The 23,555-nt window shown below is 43.4% G+C and overlaps 1 protein-coding gene across 1 annotated transcript in view; it reads right to left on the reverse strand.

Moving 5' to 3' along the window:
* SORCS3 (sortilin related VPS10 domain containing receptor 3) overlaps positions 1 to 23,555 on the reverse strand; it is a 636,710-nt gene that overhangs the window by 295,436 nt on the left and 317,719 nt on the right. The window contains exon 4 of the mRNA XM_051823565.3: positions 258 to 416. Within this exon, the coding sequence (XP_051679525.2) occupies positions 258 to 416 (159 nt within the window). The remainder of the gene's footprint in view (positions 1 to 257; positions 417 to 23,555) is intronic.

A 23,555-nucleotide genomic window follows, 5' to 3' on the forward strand; every position in this document is an offset into this window, starting at 1 on the left:
AGAAAGGAGGGTGATAATGGGAGGAAGAGGAAGGGAAATATGGTTACCTTCTTAGAATTGCTACCTATGAAATAAATGAAAAAAAAAATCCTTGGGTAAATTTTTTTAAAAAAAAAGGAATAGTAAGGTAAGTTAGTTGCTGCAGACAAAATCAGCTGGGTTGGAATGATCATATGTCATTGTGTCTTTCCAAAATTTGGGAACTGCTTCTCATAAGAAGACACCTTTGTGACAAGATATGGATGAAAATAGTGCACCTTTTGATCCAGACTGTAGGCCAGCACCCAGTCCTCTTGCTTGGGATGGAAGAGCAGGCTCTGGATGTAAAAGGCGAGCCGGTACTTTTGATAGGTTGCCCCTTCATCTGAGCTGATCAATATACTGCTCTCCATTTCAGGATCACTCAGAAGCATGATCTAAAAGGACACAGGAGAAAATAAAGAGTTAGTGGGAGGAAATAAATACATAGAATTTAATCATACTTAGAGAGTCATCTGTATTGCTATGTCACCACACTTAAAGAGGCTTCTGGACTTCTATGTGAAATACCAGGTTTTTTTATTCCTAATTCAGTTCTTCATTACTGAATTGAACTGAAATAGTGTGCAATGCTAGCTCTGCATTTAAAAAGCTTCATTTTTATATGCATCCTTTATGCACTAGGAGCATATTCTTACAGTCCTCTGTTCTCTAACGTCAGGGTAGTCACACAATCTCCCTCTCCCTCTCCTGCTTCCCTTCCTTACTCTCTCCCTCTCTGTTGGCTTTTCTATCTCCCATGTCACTCTGTTGTTCTCTAGTTTCGAGAAGGGATCCTCTATGATCTCATTGTTTTGTTCTTTCTGAATGTTTTGGTGATTTAATTAAGTAGTTTCATGATTGCTTTATTGGAGACATTGTCCAGAGCACATGTCCCCAAAGATCCTTGGACAAATACTGCTGTCATAGAAGACCTGGCATCCCCAAGCCAGATGAACAAAATCGTATAGTGCTCTGGCACCAGAGACAATAGTTCTCTGTTGATTTTTTTTAACCATCCTGGGAATGTTGCTTAACCTCTGGAGACCTTGGTACTCCCAACATAACTCAAGCCTGATGATATGCAAGCTGGCTTTCAGCACACAGCATAACGGATACTCTTGACAAGCCACAGCTATGATTATTATGTAAACTTTCCCCTCAAACAACACAATATGGCTTCCTCCCATATTTCAATGACATGGGTCTTATTTAAGGCTTGTGGACTTTCCAGTATTTAAACCCCATAGACACTGAGATGCTCAGACCTTTGTTTTAGCTAACTTCTGGCAATTTCATTCTTGCAGCATTCACTTCCAGGGGCTTCCTCCACACTCTACACATCTAATGTCCCTTGCTATCCCCTTTTCATACTAAGATGTCCCTAAATTTCCTTTAAATGGGGCCGCCCCTCAACCCTCTGTTGTGATGTCCCTTTCACTCACTCTCATGTTTTTTCTTTCTTTTCTTCTCCAGTGACCACCTTCCGCAGGGCAATTCATAACTTCAATCTCTGAGGTTCCCATCCCTCACTTTCAGACTTGAAGACTCAGTTGTCCATACGATTTTTCTACTTAGATGTCTGCCAAACACCCAACCCTCTGGATGCTCCACAGTGACACTACACTCCAGCTTTATAGTTTCCCTGGTATCCTCTGGCTCAATGAGTGTTTCTACCATGCACCAGTGTGATACACAAAGCTTGACATTCATCATTGACTCAAACCACTCACCTCCTACACCTAGTCTCTGAGTCCTGTGTATTTTAACCTCATCGTTAACTCTGCCTGTTATGATGGCCTTAGTCCAAAACCAAATTATCTGTCTATTGGATCACTGCAAGACATTCACTCATTCTCAGCACATTAGTCTTTTTTTTTTTTTTTTTTTTTTTTTTTTTTTTTTTTTGACAGGCAGAGTGGACAGTGAGAGAGAGAGACAGAGAGAGAAAGGTCTTCCCTTTGCCGTTGGTTCACCCTCCAATGGCCGCCGCTGCAGCCGGCGCACCGCGCTGATCCTGGCAGGAGCCAGGAGCCAGGTGCTTTTCCTGGTCTCCCATGGGGTGCAGGGCCCAAGCACCTGGGCCATCCTCCACTGCACTCCCTGGCCATAGCAGAGAGCTGGCCTGGAAGAGGGGCAACCGGGACAGAATCCGGCGCCCCAACCGGGACTAGAACCCGGTGTGCCGGCGCCGCAAGGTGGAGGATTAGCCTATTGAGCCACGGCGCCGGCTCGAGCACATTAGTCTTGACCTTTCCAATCCACTTTGCACACTGTGACCAGAACGATCTCATAATACATCTGATTCTGCCACTTCCCTTCTGAAAACCATTCAATGGTTTATTGTAGATATCCCTGTATTACAAAATGCTTAAAACAGCCTGAAAAAAATCCATCCCCTAATTATGCCCCTGACTTCATCAGCCACACAGCACCTATGTACTTAAATATCCAGCTTAAACTCAACTGTCTGGGTTCTAATGTCTGCTGAGTGACAGAATGAAGAATTGATTTTAAGTCCTATGATAGTTTTCTCTGTCCTTGGGTATACTGCCACCAACTCTTAGCTATTTGTATCACATGGTTTGAACCATGGAGCCCAAAGTACATAAAAAAAAAGCCGAAACTCATTTGCAGACCTCATAAAACAAAACTATTAACTAGTAGGATTTTTAAAAATGTCACCCAGAGCATATATTAGTACTATAAAGTAAGCTTAAAACAAATTTAGGCCTTTTCACTGCCAAGATTCATGGTTCTTTCTCTATCTTATTCCTTTACTGCTTCCAAGGCAAGGTTACTTTCTTTTCTCAAATATTTGTTTTGGCTTCATTGAAATAAGCCATCACTGGTTATCACCAACTGTAAAGAAATGGATGCAGTATAGTAATTTTTTATTCATGTGTGAATAATCCAAGGAAAAGCTCTTATATGGGTTACTCATAGACAAAGGCTATAGACAAGGTTGCTATAGACAAGGACTGGGGGGAGAGGTAAAAGCCCCCAATTTCCCATAAGAAAGCTTCAGAGGAGACATTCGTGGGGATTGCAGAGTTGAAGAGGGCAAATATTCAGATAGGAGTGGGGCTTTCATGACTGGCCTCCCTGGCTTTATACTATATACCAATGGGCCACATAACAAGTAGTGAAATCATGTTTCCCCTGGTGCAGAGAAATTAAACTGCTTATTTTATGCAGGTATAAAGAAGCTTCATGCCTATGATTTTAATTAGCAGATAAGACTAACATCATAAATGGACTTTATATTATATACCATAAGTTACAATACACTGAGTAAGGCTTACCATCAAATATCTTGTACACTGTGTTTTCCTAAAGGAGCTATTTCTTTCCATACATATACGAATGCATAATTCCATATACAAAAACAACATATATGTGCACAGACATAGGTTAACATGCACAGAAATTCTTCAGGTACGTGCATGCACACATACAGAAATCGATTTATACAGAATAAGGAATATTGACACTGCATGGAGGTTTTATGGGGCTTTTGTTGGCAAGAGTACATTTTTATTGCAACCTTTCCCTGACATTCTCATCAGAAATCCTTTTATATACTTTGATATCACTGGCAATGTCTCTATTCAATCCTACTTTCTGAGAAGGATGGGAGGAAGGGAAATAGAAACCCACATTATTCTGGATTTGTAAGCAGTGTTGGATACTTTACCCAATACTTTACTGAAACCTCATGCAAATCATGTGATGTTGGTGTTTGACAGATAAGCAAACAGGCTCAGGTGGAAAGAAAGCAGCTTGCATATTACTGCTCTGATCAACTCAAAACACACACACACACACACACACAAGCGGTTTTACAAAAACTCTTTCCTTCTTTTGGACTCCTATCTACCACTGACCAAGGGGTCATCAAGAATCAAATGACTAGGCATCCAAGATGAAAAACGAATATTAGTTCTTAGCAATCAAGCAATAACAGAGAGGAGGACCATAATACCAACAGGAACTTCAGACAACAAACACTTTATGGTCAGTTAAGTCTTAAGGGAAAGATAAGTCTTGAATATTACCTTACCACCCTACATGCACCCAAATTTGTATTCTTACACAGGGATTTCACATTCAACTGTTTATGGGGTCACAGAGGGTAATGTAAATGAGTGAAACAGATTCAGCAAGAAAAGAAGTAGTAAGGGAAGTGCTAAATCGGAAAGCATATATTGTTCCTCAAGATATTTAAAATTTGGGGTCAGCATTGTGGCATAGCAGGTTAGGCCATTGCCTGAAACACCAATATCCCATATGGGTGCTGGTTTGAATTCTGGCTGCTCCACTTCCACTCCAGTTACCTGCTAATGTGCCTGGAAAAGCAGTGGAGAATGGCCCAAGTGTTTGAGCCTCTGAACCCACATGGGAGACCTAAGGGGGCCTCTGGTTCCTGGCTTCGGATGTGACTCAGCCCGGGATATTGTGGCCATTTGGAGAATGAGCCAGTGGATAGAAGATCTCTCTCTGTGTCCTCCCCCAACTTTGAATTTCACATAAATAAATAAACCTTTTTTAAAAAAAGATATTTAAAACTGGATTTTAAAAACTCGTCCCCAGGGGCTGGCGCCAAAGTGCAGCAGGTTGATTTTCCACCTGCAGCACCTGCATCCCATGTGGGCACTGGTTCTGGTCCTGGTTGCTCCTCTTCTGGTCCAGCTCTCTGCTGTGGCCCGGGAGTGAGGCGGAGGATGGCCCAAGTGCTTGGGCCCCTGCACCTGCATGGGAGATCAGGAGGAGGCACCTGGCTCCTGGCTTTGGATTGGCATGGCTCCAACCGTTGCGGCCATTTGGGGGAGTGAACCAGCAGATGGATGACCTTTCTCTTTATCTCTCCCTCTCACTGTTTGTAACTCTGCCTCTCAAATTAATAAATAAAAAATCTTAAAAAAAAAAAACTTGTCCCTAAATTAAATATATCTGTAGCCTAGGCATTTATGGATTAGCCAGGTGACTCCCAGTACATTATGATATCTTATTTCTACAAAAACAAATTTATAACTGTTAGTTTTCAATTTTTGATTATGTGTATATAACCTATGGTGATGGCTGTTTAGATGTGGATTCTGCAATTTTGTGATTCTGATGATGTGAATGGGTTAGAAACCCCACAGGAGATTTTTGTTTGGTTTGCTTTTACTTTACTCTGTTTAGGGGCTTTATTCAGCATTTCCTAATATGAGACCTGGGAAGGAAGAATACTTTAAAGATGGGTTGGCAGATGATTACTGCCATAGAGTCTAGGCACAAATGTCCTGAGTTCAAATCCTCAGTCGGCTATTTTATGTGTAAGCATCAGGAGGTCACTCATTTTTTCTAAGTGTGTTATCTCAACCACAGGAGGAAGGTAGTAATTGTACCTATTCCACAAAGCTGCTGAAAGTATGAAATAAAAGAATGATTAAAGGGGTTTAGTGCAGCAACAGACACATAACTGCTAAATAAATGTTAACCTTTATCTTTAAATCACCCAGGATAAGAGCACAGCTGAAGCCAGAAGTGATGCCAAGGAGGCTGGAGACAGACTGAGGTGACGTGGGGATTATTCGTCTCCATCCTTCCTGCGCCTTTTGGATAAAACTGAAAGAGATGTGGGGGCCTGGGGAGTGGCTAGTCAATGAATAACACAACATGTTCTAGTGAGTTCTAGAAAGCTGTCATACAACTATGTGTGTCATACAACTATGTGTGTATGTTTAAGAAGGTAGATTTCATGTTCTATGTTTTCACCCTAATTTAAAAAAAAACACTATATTTTACATTTTACAAACTTTTGCATCCCTGGTAATGTATTAAGGAAAACACTATTAGCAAATACCAACACCACCAGAGCAAACACCAGTCAAGAGGGAAATGTCAGTTTGCTGACCATGATCGCTGCTTTCAGTGGCCATTCTGGTCTCTCACTGGGAGGTTTCAGCCCCTGATGGAAGGAACTAAGCACGCCACTGCTTCACTGGTGAGCACCCCGTGCCAGCAGCCTCTGCAGATTTGGCCACCATCTGGAAATGAATGCTCTGGGTCTCAGGTTAGAGGCAGACCAGCTTTGGAATATCTGCATATTTTAACCTATAATGATTTTTGCAGGGGATTCCTGGGAAAGCTGAATAACAGTGGTCCTAATTTTAGCGGTGTGTTGTAGAACTGCAAAAGACCCACACAGAAGTCAGGAATCATGCAGGGCTGTGCTTCATCAGCTCATGCTTTCAAAAGCCTGCAAGCTTTTCTGCATCTGAACCAATCAGAATTAGTAATGGAGACGTCAAAAGCTTCCCAAGAAATCTTTCAGAGTGTGCCCTTTCCTGCTGCTGGTGAGTCTCACAATATCATTGATGAATATGTTACTTCATTCGATTGCTTATTCTCTCTGTTCCTCCTTTGTGCCGCTATTAAAATGGGGTGAAAGCTAATAGTTTCTCAATCTGTCAGAGATCCCAGAAAGGCAAGGAAACAAAGTCTAGTTCAATGTCTTGAGGACAGTCTCAGAATAGAAGGTAGATTTTTCTCTGAATAGAAAAAGAAAAGAATTACAAGTTACTACATAATTGACTGTGCCTAGGAGATCCTTAGCACACTTAGGGTTCTATAAGAAAAAACAATATCAATATAAGCTTGCAAAGAGTATAAAAGAGATGCCAGAATTACCAACCCCTAAAGCCATGAACATCATTGCTGTTTTTTGAAAATTGACTTCCACACAAGCCTGCTACAGGCTTTTAATAACAATATACCAGTATATTCTCATATTCTCACTCTCTGTCCCTATTCTGTCTTTCCACCCCTGTCATCTATTCAACTACTTATCTTCCGGTCTTCTAAGGGGAAGACAAGGTTATCCAAAGGGGACAATGTATGCAAACATTTTAATTGTGACAAATGGAAGCAGGTGAGATGGCTACTGGTATCTAGCCAAAAGAGGCCATGGGAGCTGGTAAACATGAGACAGGACGTTGTTCACCTAGAGAATTATCTAGCACAAAGCATCAATAGTGCCACTGTTGAGAAATACTGCCATAATAAATATGCATATGCATCTGTTATCATGGGTATAATTGGTAAACTAAATGTAATGTTTATAGATAGGACATTAGCACTTTTTAATACTTATATATATATATATATATATATTTATGACCTCTTTCACCTATTACCATTTTTACATGCCATTGTCATTGCCAAGGTTAAACTTCACACCTTTCCACTCAATCCGTTATATTAAATTCACACCTACTTGCCCCTCAAGATTTAACATAAGCATCACCAACAATTATTGAAGCAAGTCAAGAAGAAAATAAAAAGCACAAAAATAACAAGCATACTACTGTATAAAAAGAGGGCAAAGAGACTGAATAGACAATTTCTAAATAGGATGCCTATAGATGACCAACAAACACATAAAAATACAGTCAACACCATTATCATTACAGAATGCAACTCAAAACGCCCAGGATCTGAAAATATTGGAACCCTTGTGCCTTGCGGGTAGAAATAAGCAACCACCATGGAAAACAGTGTAAAGGGTCATCACAAAATTAAAAACAGAATTACGACCTGGCCCAGCACTTCTATTTCTGAGTATATACACAGAAGAACTGAAAGGGATGATAGATGTACACTCTTGTTCACAGCAAGAATATTAACAGTAGCCAAGAGGTGAAAGCAACCAAAATACTCATAGAGAATGAATGGATAACAAAATGTGGTAAATACATACAATGACATATAAATCAGTCTTAAAAAAGGAAGGAAATTCTGGCACATGCTGCAATATAGATGGACCTTGATGACATTATGCTGAGTGAAATCAGCTGGTCAGAAAGCACACATATGTTATAATTCCACTTCTATGCAGTGTCTCGAGTATCCAAGGTCGTGGTGATGGAAAGCAGAATGGTGGTGGTCAGAGCTGGAGGAGGAGAGCACCAGGGAGCTGTTGCTTATTAGGTACAAATTTTACTTTTGCAAGATGAAAAGACTTGCAGAGATTGGTTGCACAATAATGTCAATGTCCTTAGTATTACTGAAATGGACGCTGAAAAGTGTCTGGACTATAACCTTAATGTTAGTTGTTCATCACCATAATCTTTAAAAACACAAAAATAAAAATATAAAATTAAACATGAAGCCAAAGATAAAATAGCAGGCTGAGGAAATTTTCAAATGAATCAAAGCAACATGTAAGCCCCATTTATCCACCCAACCCAGATTTACTGAGTCTGTACTGTATTTCATGCTTTATTCCAAGCACTCAGGTCATAGTAAAAAAAAAAAAATCCCTCAGTGACGAAAAATAAACAAATATGCAAAATATGTAGTATCAGACGGTGATAAGTCCTTTAGGATGAAAGAAAGAAGAAATAGGGAGCCGGTGCTGTGGCTAGTAGGTTGAGCCTATGTCTGGGGCACTGGTATCCCACATGGGTACTGGTTTGTGTCCCAGCTACTTCTCTTCTGATGCAGCTCTCTGTTGATAGCCTGGGAAGGAAGTGGAGGACGGTCAAAGTACTTGGGTCCCTATACCCACATGGGAGACCTGGAGGAGGCTCCTGGCTCCTGGCTTCAGATCAACCCAGCTCTAGCTATTGTGGCCCTTTTAAGAGTGAGCCAGCATGTGGAGGGCCTTTCTCTCTGTCCCTCCTTCTCTCTGTCAGAGGTTTTGCCTCTAAAAAAACACAAAAAGTAAAAGAAAAAAAGGCAAAGGAAGGAAGGGAGGGAGGAGAAGAGGGAAGGAGGGATGAAGCAGAAATGGGACTAGGAGGTACAGAATAGCAGTCAGGGAGGGTCACATTGAGAAGGAGACATATGACAAAGAGGATAGGGGTCCAGTGGACTGGGACAGAGGAAACACCATAGAGTGTTAGACATAAGATGGTCTCACTTCAGTGCTTTAATGGGAGGAAGTAGCCAGAACAATTGGTGCCCCTACTCCTATAAGACTGTGGAGTAACAAGAAACAGGGGGAATTGCAACTGAACCCCTCCACAATGCTTTCAGTACAGATGCTGGATCCCATGACGCCCCAGTCTCTGACCACCCCTCCATCAGCTCACAGTCTCCTTGCCCTGTCTTTTGATAACACTAAAATTAACTCACTGGATTGAAGGAGTGCTAAGACTGACCCTGTAAGATCCTAATCGCCAGACTCCTGAAGTCATTTGTTTCTCCAACAGATAACACCTTGATGGCAGGCACTGTCTCCAGGGGTTTCATCAGAGGAATTCCAAGGCAGAAAGTAATTACCAACTGCATGTAGCCCCCAGACTGATTAAAGCATACTTGATCACTGAAAAAATTCCCTAAACAACACACCATCACTGACCAATCAAAGGAAAGCCACAAGGACCATTGACAAAGCAGAATTTAACCCGTAAGAACCTTCAGCCCTAACACCCAGGGGAAACTAGGAATTTAACAATAGCTGCCTGGCTCCTTGATCTGTGATTTGCAAGTAAGTAACTACTTTCTTCTAAAATAAAGATAGAAAAATGGAAGGGAGGGAGAAGGGAGTGAGGGAAGGAGGGAGGGAAGTTAGTCTCATGTGACATAAGTGATAAGAATGTTAGCTTTACCCCAAGTGACAGAAAGCACTGGCTATGCACATGAGAAGGACCCTGATAGCTATGGTTTGTAATTTAAACCTTTGTGCTGGCTGCCTTGTTGAATAGAGTGTTTTGGGAGGTGGAGAATGGCAGGGAAAGCACCAGAGACACCAGGTGGAGGGAAGCACAATGACACAAGGGCCAAACTGATGGCTTTCACTAAGATGAAAGGCTGTGGCACTGAGAGGGGCTTTGGTTTCCGGTTACATTCTGAAAGAAAAGCCAGAAGACTGTGCTTACAGACTAGCTGGGGGATGTCAGAGGAAGGTGATGTAATCCATCAAAAAATTTTGTACTTGTGCTTTCTTGGAGTTACTTATAATAATTAAAAATTAGAAATAGCCCAGTTGATAGGTTTGGGGTATAAACAATCAAGAAAATGGACTAAGTGTTTTTGACATAGGAAAACCTGTGAAAGGAACTGGTTGGAGCTTTGAAAACGGAATTTGGTTGTTCAATGCCTAGCACACTTCCAAATGGGATTAAGCAGGGGTGAATATCCAGGCATATTTGCAGGAGAGCAGCTGGCCTTCTAATAAACTTGGGAGACATCAGTATCGGTATCTATATTACACTCAAAGATAAAAATCTGGAAGCAAACACAGTGCCCAATGGGCTGAGCCCCTGCTTGGGATTCTTGCATGCCATATCAGGGTGCCTGTTAAAGCCCCAGCTGTTCCACTTCCAATCCAGGTTCCTGCTGATGTATCCTAGGAAGCAGTGCATGATGGCCTAGTAATTGGGTCCCTGGCATCCATGTAGGAGACCCAGATGAAGTCCCAGTCTCCTAGTTTTGACCAGGCCCATCCTACACATTACAGGCATTTGATGAGTGAACCAGTTGGGGGGGGGGGGACAAAATATCTCCAAATAAATAAACATACACGTTTTTTAAAGATATGAATCTAGAGATCACCATGACAGCAAATATAGGCAAAGGAGGCTTAGAGGAAGAAAAAAACTCTGAGTAAAAGGTGTTCTTTAAAGAAAATATATCAGCGGGCTGGCGCTGTGGCATAGCAGGTAAAGCCACCGCCTGCAGTGCAGGTGGTTAGAGTCCCAGCTGCTCCATTTTAGATCCAGCTCTCTGCTATGGCCTGGGAAAGCAGTAGAAGATGGCCCAAGTCCTTGGGCCCCTGTACCCACGGGGGAGATCGGGAAGAAGCTCCTGGCTCCTGGCTTTGGATCAGCTCAGTTCCAGCCGCTGTAGCCATCTGGGCAGTGAACCAGCGAATGGAAAACCTCTCTCTCTGTTTCTCTCTTTCTCTCTCTGTAACCTTTCAAATAAATAAATACATAATAAATCTTAAAAAGAAAGAAAGTACATCAGGGAAGAGAGTATCAAGCCCAGATGACGGTCAGCTAAAATAAGTACAATACTCTCTTTTTATCCTCAGTTTCATTTCCATGTTTTTAGTTGCCTGCAGTCAACCCAAACCAAAAATTAGAAGAAAATTCCAGAAATAAGCAATTTCCAAGTTTCAGATTGCACTCCATTCTGAGCAGGATGAAGTGCTGCACCATCTCACCCTACTGTGCCTGGCACAGAAGCCATCCCTGTGTCCAGCAGACCCACACTATGCACGCTACCCACACATCAGTCACTTAGTAGCCTTCTTGGTTAGCAGATCCAATTCTAGATATTACAGTTCTGGTGTCCAAGGGAGAAGTGATGGTGACAATGTTGTTTTATTGTTATAACTGATCTGTTTTATAATTACTTATTTTAGTCAACCTTTTACTGTGCTAAATGTATAAATTCAACCTTATCATGGGTATGTGTATATGGGAGAAGGCCGTATGTGTAGAGCTCACTATTGGCCACAGTTTCAGCACCCAGTAGAGGTCTTAGAAGATATACTCCTGGCCGGCGCCGCAGCTCACTAGGCTAATCCTCCACCTTGCGGCGCCGGCACACCGGGTTCTAGTCCCGGTCGGGGTGCCGGATTCTGTCCCGGTTGCCCCTCTTCCAGGCCAGCCCTCTGCTGTGGCCAGGGAGTGCAGTGGAGGATGGCCCAAGTGCTTGGGCCCTGCACCCCATGGGAGACCAGGATAAGTACCTGGCTCCTGCCATCGGATCAGCGTGGTGCGCTGGCCGCAGCGTGCCGGCCGCGGCAGCCATTGGAGGGTGAACCAACAGCAAAAGGAAGACCTTTCTCTCTGTCTCTCTCTTTCTCACTGCCCACTCTGCCTGTCAAAAAAAAAAAAAAAAAGATGATATAATCCTGAAGATTGGAGCAGGGGGTGGAGGGGGGGACTACTACTGAGAACTGATCATTGATTTTAGCAGTATAGGTTATATTTGTGACCATGGCAAAGGCAGTGCAGTCAACTGGGCAGACTGTGCTGATGCAAGTATAAATTGACATGAACACGCTGGAAAGCAATGTGGCAATATGGAACTAGACTCATAAATATTCATACTTCTGACCTTGTAAATTCTCTTCTAGGAATCTGTCCAAGGGAACCATCAGGGACCCAATAAAAGGTTTATGCACCTGTATGTTCATATCATGTTATTTATAATAATACAAAGTTGGAAATAACCCAAAGGCCTGATGGGAGAATGATTAAATACATTAAACTAAGTCAATTTAATGGAATATTATGCAGCTATTAAACTTGAATTCAAATAGTCTTATGACACATGAAAAATAATCACATTTTAAATGGTGCATAAGAAGCAGTCTGCATATACATGAAGCATAATCTTAATTTTGTCAAAAATTGCTTACATTTAATGCAAGTAATGATGTGTAGATAAACAACTTGGCTGGCAAGAACATGGATGTTTTTCATTTCCTTCTCTATCCTTTTTACTTTTTCCCAAATATTCTGCAATGAGCACGTTACCTTTAAAATCATAAGATGTCCTGTGTCTACACACACACACACACACACACACACACTTTTCCAACACTAGCCTTTCAAGAAACTCAAGACTGTGCTACCTATTGTGTGCTCCTGGAAAGTTTAAGAAGCTCACAAATACCCGCCATGTTGTGAGCTCTACCCACAGGCAGGGTGGGAGCATTGTGAGCAGGGAGTAGTGAATGAGCCCACGTGTGGGTACCAACAAGAGGTCTCCCATCTCAGGAAGGATAATACTGACTTCCCTTGTAGAGGAGGAGCAGACTCCTGCTCTGGCTGTGGTTTTCCACATGTCCCCACCCATCACACACTGTGTGGCTATTCCCCAGCCCACGTCAGATCCTGGAGTTCTCCCTGCATGAGAAACTCCAGTGGCTCTACCTGTTGTACAGCTGAGCCCAGCGCGTCAGTCGCTTTGTAAGCAGACTTCGCTGCCCTCAGGTCTGACCTCTTCCACACACCCACTTGCTCAAGCTGATCAGTACCCCAGAGTTCTTTTCCCTATTTTTTTTTCTACGATGCTTACCCTAACATTCTGTTCTTTCTAATGCTGCCCTACAGACCATGAAGCCTAGCATCCCCCTTGCCTTCCTTCAAGACCATCTTAACCCTATCCCTTCTATAAAGCCTCCTGAAGGGTCAACAGAATTGTGCCTGCCTGGCATTAACTCTATCAGCAAGTCTGTTATCACTTGGAACTAGGAGTTCCTGTTTTAATGTATTTGAAAGTGTAGAAATCTATTTACATATTTTAAAATATTAATTATTTTAGGTTTCACTTATATTAATTTTTCTTTTTTTTTTTTTTTTTTTTTTTTTTTTTTTTTTTTTTTGACAGGCAGAGTGGACAGTGAGAGAGAGAGACAGAGAGAAAGGTCTTCCTTTGCCGTTGGTTCACCCTCCAATGGCCGCCGCTGCAGCCGGCGCACCGCGCTGATCCGATGGCAGGAGCCAGGATCCAGGTGCTTTTCCTGGTCTCCCATGGGGTGCAGGGCCCAAGCACCTGGGCCATCCTCCACTGCACTCCCTGGCCACAGCAGAGAGCTGGCCTGGAAGAGGGGCAACCGGGACAGAATCCGGCGCCCCAACCGGGACTAGAACCCGGTGTGCCGGCGCCGCAAGGTGGAGGATTAGCCTATTGAGCCACGGCGCCGGCTCTTATATTAATTTTTCTTTGCCACCTTGATATTAGCTTCCTTAAAGGCAGGGAGCTTTGATTATACCACATCCTCTGGTACTATTTACTTTTCTGAGGGAAGCAAATGTCAAATAAACACATGATGCATATCTGGCTGAAAGTCATTCAAGGGTATCTCAGCTTAACCAGATATTCAGTCAGGAGGCAGTCACTTGGCTCAACAGTTTAAGACACCACCTAGGATACCCACGCATCTAATACTGGAGTGCCTGGATTCAAGGCTCAGCTCCATTTATGATTCCAGCTACCTGCTAAAGCACACTTTGGGAGGCAACAGGCAATGTCACCCTCATGGAAGATCTTGATACAATTCCTGGCTCCTGATTGATTGGCCCAGCCCTGGCTGTTGGGGCATTTGAGGAATGAGCCAAAAGGTGGGAGTTTTCTTTCTTTCTTTCTCTCTCTCTCTCTCTCTCTCTCTCTCTGCATTTCAAAGAAATGCAATTCAAAACTCAGTACATTATATTTGTGGCTTGGCAGTGCTCTAGACAGAGAAACTAGCTCTATCACAAAAGACCAATCAGAAAAAAACATCACCTGCATAACCTGAGGCATTGCCAACACACTCCCTCCCAGTTACTGTCAGTAATCCTAATGCTGACAAAGTTAAATTGGTGGCAATACTACTTTTCAGCAAAGGGTTCACTTCGAATATTTTTATAAAAGTGAGTCTAATTATAGGAGAGAAAGATAATTAAAATCAAAATGAAAGACACAGGTTTGGGATGAGAGTAATTCTGCTTATTTTTGATGTTTTGTCGTGGTTTGATTGGGGACTTTGCTTTCCCTCCACATTAGAAACATGCCAGGAAGATGCAAACCCAGATGTGTACTCTTGACATCAGATGCAGGGTGCTGAGAGATCTGCGTTGATATCATGTGATTTGGCACAACACTGTAGGCATAGATATCTAACCAGGGGTATCTGATGTTGAGAAATAGCTAATCTGTTGGATCAAGATCATCCAAGGTGTTTGCTGTTTCAAGCATCCAAGTTGCTGCTGTGCGTGTTTGGGGCCACAGTGGGACTCCGGAGTTAAGAGCCACTGTTTCAAAGCCTAAAGTCAGAAAGCCAATGAGTGTACAGAGAGATAAAGGGGAAAAAATGCTCACCAGCATGCCTATTTTCTACAACAAACAAACCTCATTTACAAGCATCTTGTTGAATCTGTGTGGGAGGAAGATCCTGAAAAGATTCTGGTGCACAAGGGATGGTAAACGGAAATTAATTGCACAGTACCCATTATGACTAATTTAAGAATTGCAGATTGTCACTGATACAGCATTTATTTAGTGTGTTATCTTTAGTAGTTCATCTGGTGGGCACAAAAAAAAAAAAAAAGACAAGAGCTTTCATAAGTTCACCTGCTAACCCTCTTTCTCTCAGTTGATCCAAACATTCTTTGTATGAGAAGCCTCCAACCAGGACTATTTTCAGAGATCTCACCCCAGGTATTTGGAAAGGATTATTATATTGAGGAGAGGCAAGATAAGCTTCAGGTTATTATGGAGAAAACAATCAGAGGGGAGTAAATACGCTTGGAACACCCTGTGTCCTGGTCTCGCTGAAACAGACAACGCAGCTGAAAATTTCATGAGTGTTGGGTACAAGGTCACTGTATTCAGGGAGCACTGCCTTGCCCAGTAGGAACCATTATCACATGAACTATCAATAGAATGCAACTCTCAACCCCTGTAGCTGCCTGCAATTCTGAGGGGCAGGGACAGGCCCCCACACCGCTAACTGCTAGGTGTGACTAACCAGTGGCAAAGGCAACTTCTGTTACAGCAACTCTTTGGGGCCATGGGCAAATCACCCAAGACCGAAGCCTGTGATAACCAATGGTACCTTCCAATCCTCTGGCTTGTGAGGAAATGCACTGAGGAAAGGATGGGGGAATGGCTGATCCCGTGCTCTCAGGGGAGAAATATTTAGCTCCCAGAAACAGCAAAACCCCAAAGGAAATAGGCTGCCGAGAAGTACACACAGACTTAAAGTGCTTGTCTGGTCTGCACTTTTTAATGCCTGCTCAAGGTGCCTGCTCTACACACCTCACCGGCAGGCAGAGGTAAAGGACTTCAGAGCATTTGAGGTGCATCATGTTTCAGGGTTGGCCGAGCCCTGAAGCTTTCTCTCTTCCACTCTCCTTCTCCATGAGAAGGGCAGGGCAGGTGCCATCACCCCCACCGTAGTCTGCTTGGGCTCCCAGAAGAGAACACCCCGGGCCAGGTGGCTTATAAACAATCAACCTTCATTTTCCGCAGTCCTGGAGGCTGGAAGTTCAAGGTGAAGACACTGGCAGGTTCAGTGTCTGCTCAGAGCCCCCTTCCTAGTGGAAGGACAGCACCTTCTCACTGTGTCCTGGTGAGGCACAAAGTGGCTGAGGCAGCCCTCTGTGGCCTTTCCTTTAAGGGCACTGGTCCCGCTCAGGAGGGCTCCATCCTCGACATAATCCCCTTCAGGAGGGCCCATCTATAACACTCCCCACACTTTATGGCTTAAACAACATAATTATCGTATTTATCTGGTGGTCAGAAGCCAAGAATGTGTTTTACTGGGCTAAACTCAACTGTTCTCCCAGGCCAGGCTCCTTTCTGGGGGCTCCAGGGGAAAATCTGTTTCTTTGCCTTTTCCAGATGCTGAAAGCTTCCTGCATTCTGTGGCTCTGCACCCCTTTCTACTCTCTGCTCCTACCCAGGAACATCCAATCCAGCACTTGCCGTATCAGACCTCTGGCTCATCGTCCTCCATTATTCCCATTTTTAAGAACCTCTGTGATTACAATGATCCACCTGATAATCCAGGGACCTCGCCATATTTCAAGGTCAGCTAAAAGCCATGTTAATCCCATCCAAAATATTAATTCACCCTTGCTATCTTTTTAAAAATATTTATTTATTATTTATTCTGTAAGCAGTGTTACAGAAAGAGACACAGGTCTTTCTTCTGCTGGTTCACTTCTGAAATGGCCTCAAAGGCTAGACCTGGGCCAGTCTGAAGCCAGGAGCTTCATCAGGGTCTTCTTACAGGGGCCCATGCACTTGAGCTGTCCTCCACTGCTTTCCTAGGCCATTAGTAGAGAGTTGGATGAGAAGTGGGGCAGCCAGGACTCACACCAGCACCCATATGGGGTGCTGGCTCACAGGTGGAGGCTTAACCTACTACGCCACAGCACTGGCCCCCTTGCCATCTATGTAACCTATGCACAGACGCTGGGGATTGGGACCTAACCAAGGAGTCATTATTCTACCTGCCACACCTGCCACTTCACAGGCACATAAACACCAAGGCTCAGCTAAGTGCTGGAAGCTACAGTTGGTTACCAAGTGTTCAAACTCAGAACTTTCCCTCCCAAGGTGAATGTGTTGTCTTTCTTGCTGTGCTCTAGATTAGTAACATAGTAAAGGAGAGAGAGGACACAGCAAGGCAATGACAAGGAGTCAGTGCGAACAAAAGCAGGAAAGCATCCAACAGAAAGCAGGAGGAGAAACAGGGATTCTTTGACCCTATGGGTTCTTCTCCATGGGTGTTCTTGTGTCTTGCCATAGTCAGCATCATCCCATTTTTATGAGGTCTTCCATTCTGCTGCAAATTTGACCCAATTATCCCAAACGAAAAGAGCTTGTGAGAGTGTGTTTTTTTCCTATTGGGCTTTTAGAGTGTTTTGGTTGCTTGATTTTGCTTCCTCTCCTGCTCCACATGAAGCAGAAGGGGTGGGGACAGACAGGTAGCAATTTTGCCAGGCAGGTACACTCGGTAATAATCCGTCATCCATGCTAGGCCGTCCCCATACAGGCAGGGAAGAGAAAACCACAAGAACAGTAATAGAGAGGGAAAATGGGCCTCCCAGGTAACAGTGTAACGAGGAGGAGCCCCCACTGCCTCAGCCAAGGGGGTGGGGAGAGGCAGGAGAGCAAGGACTGAAGGGGTAACACATGGAAGAGCTCAAAAGTTGCAGTGTTACCCATTTATGAGAGGGAGGAGTGGAGAGAGGAAGGGAGAGAGTGAAGGAGTAAGTTACTTTACTCTTCAAATTTCTGCAACAAGCAGTGCTTGGGCTCAAGTTGGCAGCTGGGAACTCCATTCAAGTCTCCCACAGAAAGGAGAACACCCAGGTACTAGAGCCATCACCACTGCCTACCAAGGTCCACAGTAGCAGAAAGCTGGAGTGAGGGGCTAGAGCCGGGACTGAAACCCAGGCACTACTAACGGGGATGTGGGCACCTGAACTGCGAGGCCAAATGCCCACCCCAGATTGCAGATCTATAGTTTCCCTGTTACTTGAGTGGCATGGGTGTTTTATTTCCTAATTGCACAAAGAAAGAAAGCACCATCACGCACACCCTCACAAACTTTCTGTTGCTGTTAAGGATACAGCAGCACATTTGTCAAAAGGTCCAACTGCCACTTCTGATTCCAATGCTCCACAAAGGATCCACCCCTATGATGATTTAGATTAATTGCTTCTCATTAAGAGCCAATAAACAAACTGCGTTCCAAGTGCTGCATCCTGCCACAGCCCACTGTTGCCGTGTATAATTGCTGAAAGGGGGAGCGGAGCACACCAGAGAGTTGTCAAATGTAATTTATGGGGTTTTAAGATCTAATCATTTTCTATAATATTAGATAAAATGACAGCCTATATTAAAGAGGAAATTACATTTCACCTTGCTTTCTTTGCTTTTCCCTTTTACTAGTGAGGGTTTTAGAAAAGCTCTAATCCCACAGCAAAGGGGCAAAAATCATCCTTAAGAATGTACTTGAGATGGCTCACCCAAAGGACTTCTCTGTACCCAGCAGTCTGTCCAGAGAAGCTAGAAAAGAGATAAATGGGAATGTTCTCTTAGCTGCATCAGCTCCTCCAGGAACCCCATGGAGTTATCACTCCTCTTCCTCCAACCAGAGCTGCATCATCTTACACCCAACTAGTCACATGGAAAGCGTTCCAGCATATTTATTTTGGTGTCGTTGGTGGTTAAAAAAAAAAAAAAAAAAAAGCCTTGGAATGGCCCCAAATCTTACAGAGTCTCATTGCCTATGTATTTGAAGCCAAGAAGATCTTGCTTTTCCATTTGGTCATTGGATCCTTAGGTCAGTCATTAATTCACATTCATTTATCAAGGTGCTCACATGTGCCAGACTCAATGTTGAGCCTGGGGAAATCCAAAGAAGAACAAGACAACATTCAAACCCACCCCCATTATCTATGAACTCCCTGACTTCACAGCTTCAGTTTTACTCAATTGCAAAAGAAAGATTTCCCAACCCCTGCCACCATGATGGGCTGGGAAGAGGATTAAGAACGGGGAATACCTGGAAACCTCTTGACACACACTGAATCACAAATGTCAGGGTGTTTCTTTCCCTTATGCACCTCATGGTGCTTTACGATGTTATTCTTAGTTTAGATATATACAAGAGTAGAGAATATAAAGAATCAGTTTGTGCAAGGAGGCATCACTCAGGTTGCACAGTGGAGATGTGCAAACTAAAAACCACAATGTAGACATGGGTCACGGCTGTTGTGTGTAATCCCTGAAGCAGAAGAAAGGAGCAGAGGGACAGTAATCCATTACTGAGCCAAGACTGAGATTTGTAATGCCAGAGAATGCTGGCTGAGAGTGGTGGTCCCAGTTCTTCTTTCACTGGGTCCAGCAGAACTCTCCATCCCCGATCCCCAGAATCCCCATATCCCCGAGAAGAACCACCCCAGTTCACAGTTCTCCAGATGTCCTCTTTTCCCACCTCTGTGTCATTGCTGAGGTCCTCCCTCTGCCTGAAATACTCTTTTTGTTACTCCACACCCGTAAACCCCACCTTTCCCTAGGCCATCCCCAGATGTTGCCATCTCTATGAAAGCTCCATGGATCCTCCCTCAGCACTCTGAGTAGTCTGTAGAGCTAACAACCACCTGCCTATGTTACACTCAGACAGAAAATTATTTTGAGAACGCAGATTTTTTTAGCCACTTTTATGCTCTGCAGAGCCTGTTTTAGTATCTTTCAAAGGCTCTGCTCCATGGAGCCTGCATTCTTGAAGAGCAACCTGCATTCATGAACCCAGGAAGAATCCCCAACTTCCCTGCAGGACTTCCACATGAGGGAAAAGAGTGACAGTAGAATTTCACCACTTATGTGCACAAGGGACACTGCTCATCTCAGTCACCAAATTCACTGGCCAAAGTAGACCATGCAGCCAAGCCTTCTCCCATTGAGAGTGAGGTATATAACCCTCCCAAGGTGGGAAACCCAGTGGCAAGGAGTCTTTTGTACAAATGACACACAAATTCTACTCCTAGGGATACAGCCAAACAAATCAAAAGTAGATAACCAAGTACATATGCAGATACACTCATGGCAGCATTATTTAACAAAATGTAGACAAAACATGTAGAAACAGCCCAAAAGTCCAGCAGTAGATACATGAATAACCAAATTCTGGTACACACACAATGGAGTATTATTCAGCCATAAAAAGAAATTAGTGTTACATGGTACAATATAGATAAGCCTCAAAAACATTGTGCTAGGTAGAAAAAAATCCGGAAATAACAGGTCACATATGAGTCTATATATATGAAACAGCCGGAATAAGCAAATCCATACAGATAGAACACAGATAGGTGGTTGCCAAAGGCTGGTAGTATGGGTGAATAGGAAGTGACTGCTTAATGATTACAAGACTCATTTTGGGGCAATAAAAATGTTTTGGAACTAGATAGAGGTGGTAGTGGCATAACAGTGTACGTGCACTAAATATTCCTGAATTTTCCACCTTAAAAAACTTTTTTTTTATGTTAGATTTCATCTCAATTTAAAAAGAGTTATGGCTACTAATGGTTGGCTCCAGCCTCTCTTGCCTTCCAAGAAAAACTAATATTTCAAGACTAAGTTAAAGATATTAGTGAATACAAAACTAATTCCCATGTAACTTGTGAGTAGACTCCTAGTAATTTCCACTGTCTAATGGATAATAATGATAATAGAATCAATATAAACAGCACAGACCTGAAGGATTATACCAAGCCCACAGCCAACTACTTTCTTAGAGTGTTCTTATGAATCTGCCTTCTTCCTGGAAGACACAATGCCAAACCAGGTGGAGGTGTCCTGCTGATGTAAGCAACAGAGCCAGGTAGACTGCTTTTCGCCGGAACAAATCCTATTCTAATTGCCTCAAACACTCTCTTCTGATTCCTTAAAGATTAGCATTACCAACAGATTTAATTAATAAGCAGAGGGTCCCTCATGCTTAATCTGTTTGAAGGCTCTCATTTTAAAGGATGTTGTATTGGTACTTGCTTAATATAGCTTAATGAAGCATGCGTTATAAAAGTATCTCACCCATACGGTTTTTTAATACCATGACAGTCCATTCAATTCAATCCCATAAAACCCCAGCAATATTTTTAAGTGTTAAAGGTGACTTTCACCATGATATTTATTATTGGATAATGAAAAACAGGATAGATAGCCTTCAAAACCCAAGGCAGTAGAATGGACATCTTTTCTAAGTTTTTAATAACAGTACTACCACATACCCTGGAAGTTACACAGATTCCCTGGTACCTTTTAAGATTCCCTTTTGGATCAAGAGTTTTCTTAGAAATTTTCTTCTTAGCAACAAAACCCTCTATCAATCAAAGACAAGTCGGTTGGCCTTTGTATTTGTTTCTGCCTTCTCCATCAGGCTGCAAGTTCTTAGGACAGCCTCGACCACCTCATCTCATCAACAGTCCCCTAAGATTCTTGGTTCTCCTTTGCTTAAGGTCTCCTATAGCATCAAACAACACAGTGGAATTGTATTCCACATCACTAGTTCCAACCCCAGATCCCTACTACTATTTTACCATCCTGTGTGTCATTTGCTACTCCATATGTTTGTGTCCTCTGCAAACTAGTATGTCTGAGAACAGTGATGGTGTCTGATTTATCTTTCTTATCCTTGCCTTCCAACACAATGCCTGGTCACCATAGACATTAACAGATATATCTGAAATAAAAGTTAACTGAAAAAACCACCACAGAGCAAAAAGGCAACTCCAATGCCATCCAACCCAATTACCTTGGGCTATAGTTGAAAGTCCCTAAGAGACTCTGTTACCTGCCTAAAATCCCCTAATTACCCAAGGTATAAGTGTTGGCCACTGGCAGCACCCTGGAGAGGGCCATACACATCATTTGAAGTGCTTGCTCAACACTGCACTTTTCTGGATCCTGCCACAGACACCCTACATTGGAATTTCTGAGATGGGGAGCAGGGCTCCAAATCTGTTTTTAGCAAGCATTACAATTACTCCAATGTACACACAGGTGTGACCACCACCACTTTAGCATGTGTACAGCAAGAAAATGATTCTTGCTTCAAGATCCTTGCAGAATGAAAGTAAACAGCCAGTGCCTGATAGCCACCTCCCCCAATACCACCCCCATCCAAAATGCTGCTGCAGAGATTGGAAGATTCATGCTACTAAAATGGAGTGTGGGATGCAGATTTAGCCTTCTTCAGGTTCTGTAGATCCAGTGTGAAGTCAAAGTCTGCAGGAGAATATGAGGAAGCAGTGGGGTTGAAGTAATTACTTAGAAATCATGAAACCAATTGGTTAACTATGCTCCTCTGGGTAATTATCACTTCTCCACTAGTCTGAGTTGGAGAGCCCAATTATTCCTTCCTTAACTTCCCTACAAAATCAGCTCCTAGAAGGTGCATGTCTTTTCCCTGAAGAGTGACATTTTGGGCCCTCTGAAGACACTATTTACTGGTAACATGGATGGGAAAATATTAGCATCAACTGTGGAGCAATGAGCTGCCTCCTTCAGCTTCTACACTTAGTTCCCAGAATAGAAATGAGCAGGAATTAGACTTTTGCTTTCCTCATTAATAGGCAACAGTTATCTCTGCTAGTTTACCACATGTGGAACATACCTCCAGGTCTCTCTTACTGCTGTGCCTAGCTTAACGTGACACGAAAGGGAAGCATACAAGTGCTTGGTGTCAATGTTTGCATGCATTTAGGCTGGACGATCAGCCACATGGAGAAACAAACTTCAACCTGATCAGAAAAGAGTGAGCACAGTTTTAGCCAGGCCACAAGGGAGAAAATGGAAGGACCTTCAGCATTCCACGAGGGAATGAAAACTCCAAAGATACTGGTCACCTCCACTAAGAATAATAAAAGCCAGCTGAAGTCTAAGGGGAGAAAAGATAGTTCAGAACAGTTTTCCCAACTTTAATATGCTCACGAGTCACCAAAGATCTTAACAAAATGCAGACTCTGATTCAGTAGGTATGGAAAGGAGTGTGGCCGGTGCCGCGGCTCACTTGGCTAATCCTCCGGCTGCGGCACCAGCATCCCGGGTTCTAGTCCCGGTTGGGGTGCCGGATTCTGTCCTGGTTGCTCCTCTTCCAGGCCAGCTCTCTACTGTGGCCCGGGAAGGCAGTGGAGGATGGCCCAGGTGCTTGGGCCCTGCACCCGCATGCGAGACCAGGAAGAAGCATCTGGCTCCTGGCTTCAGATCGGTACAGCACGCCGGCTGCGGCGGCCATTGGAGGGTGAACCAACGGCAAAGGAAGACCTTTCTCTCTGTCTCTCTCTCTCTCTCTCTCCCACTGTCTAACTCTGCATGTCAGAAAAAAAAAAAGGAGTGTGAGATGAGATTCTGCATTTCTGATAAGCTCCCAGGTTAAGCCACTGCTGCTGGTCTGAGGCCCACACTTGGCTACCAGGGAGTCAAAGAACTATGAGAAACAACTGGTGTAGAGCTGCAGTACTTAAATGCTGTTGGGTTTCAGAACTGCCTGGAGCATTTGCTTAACCACAGCTTCCTAGGTCCTG

This window comes from Oryctolagus cuniculus, chromosome 15, assembly GCF_051225735.1.
Source record: "Oryctolagus cuniculus isolate XC-2025 breed Fujian yellow rabbit chromosome 15, ASM5122573v1, whole genome shotgun sequence".
Taxonomy (NCBI): Eukaryota; Metazoa; Chordata; class Mammalia; order Lagomorpha; family Leporidae; genus Oryctolagus; species Oryctolagus cuniculus.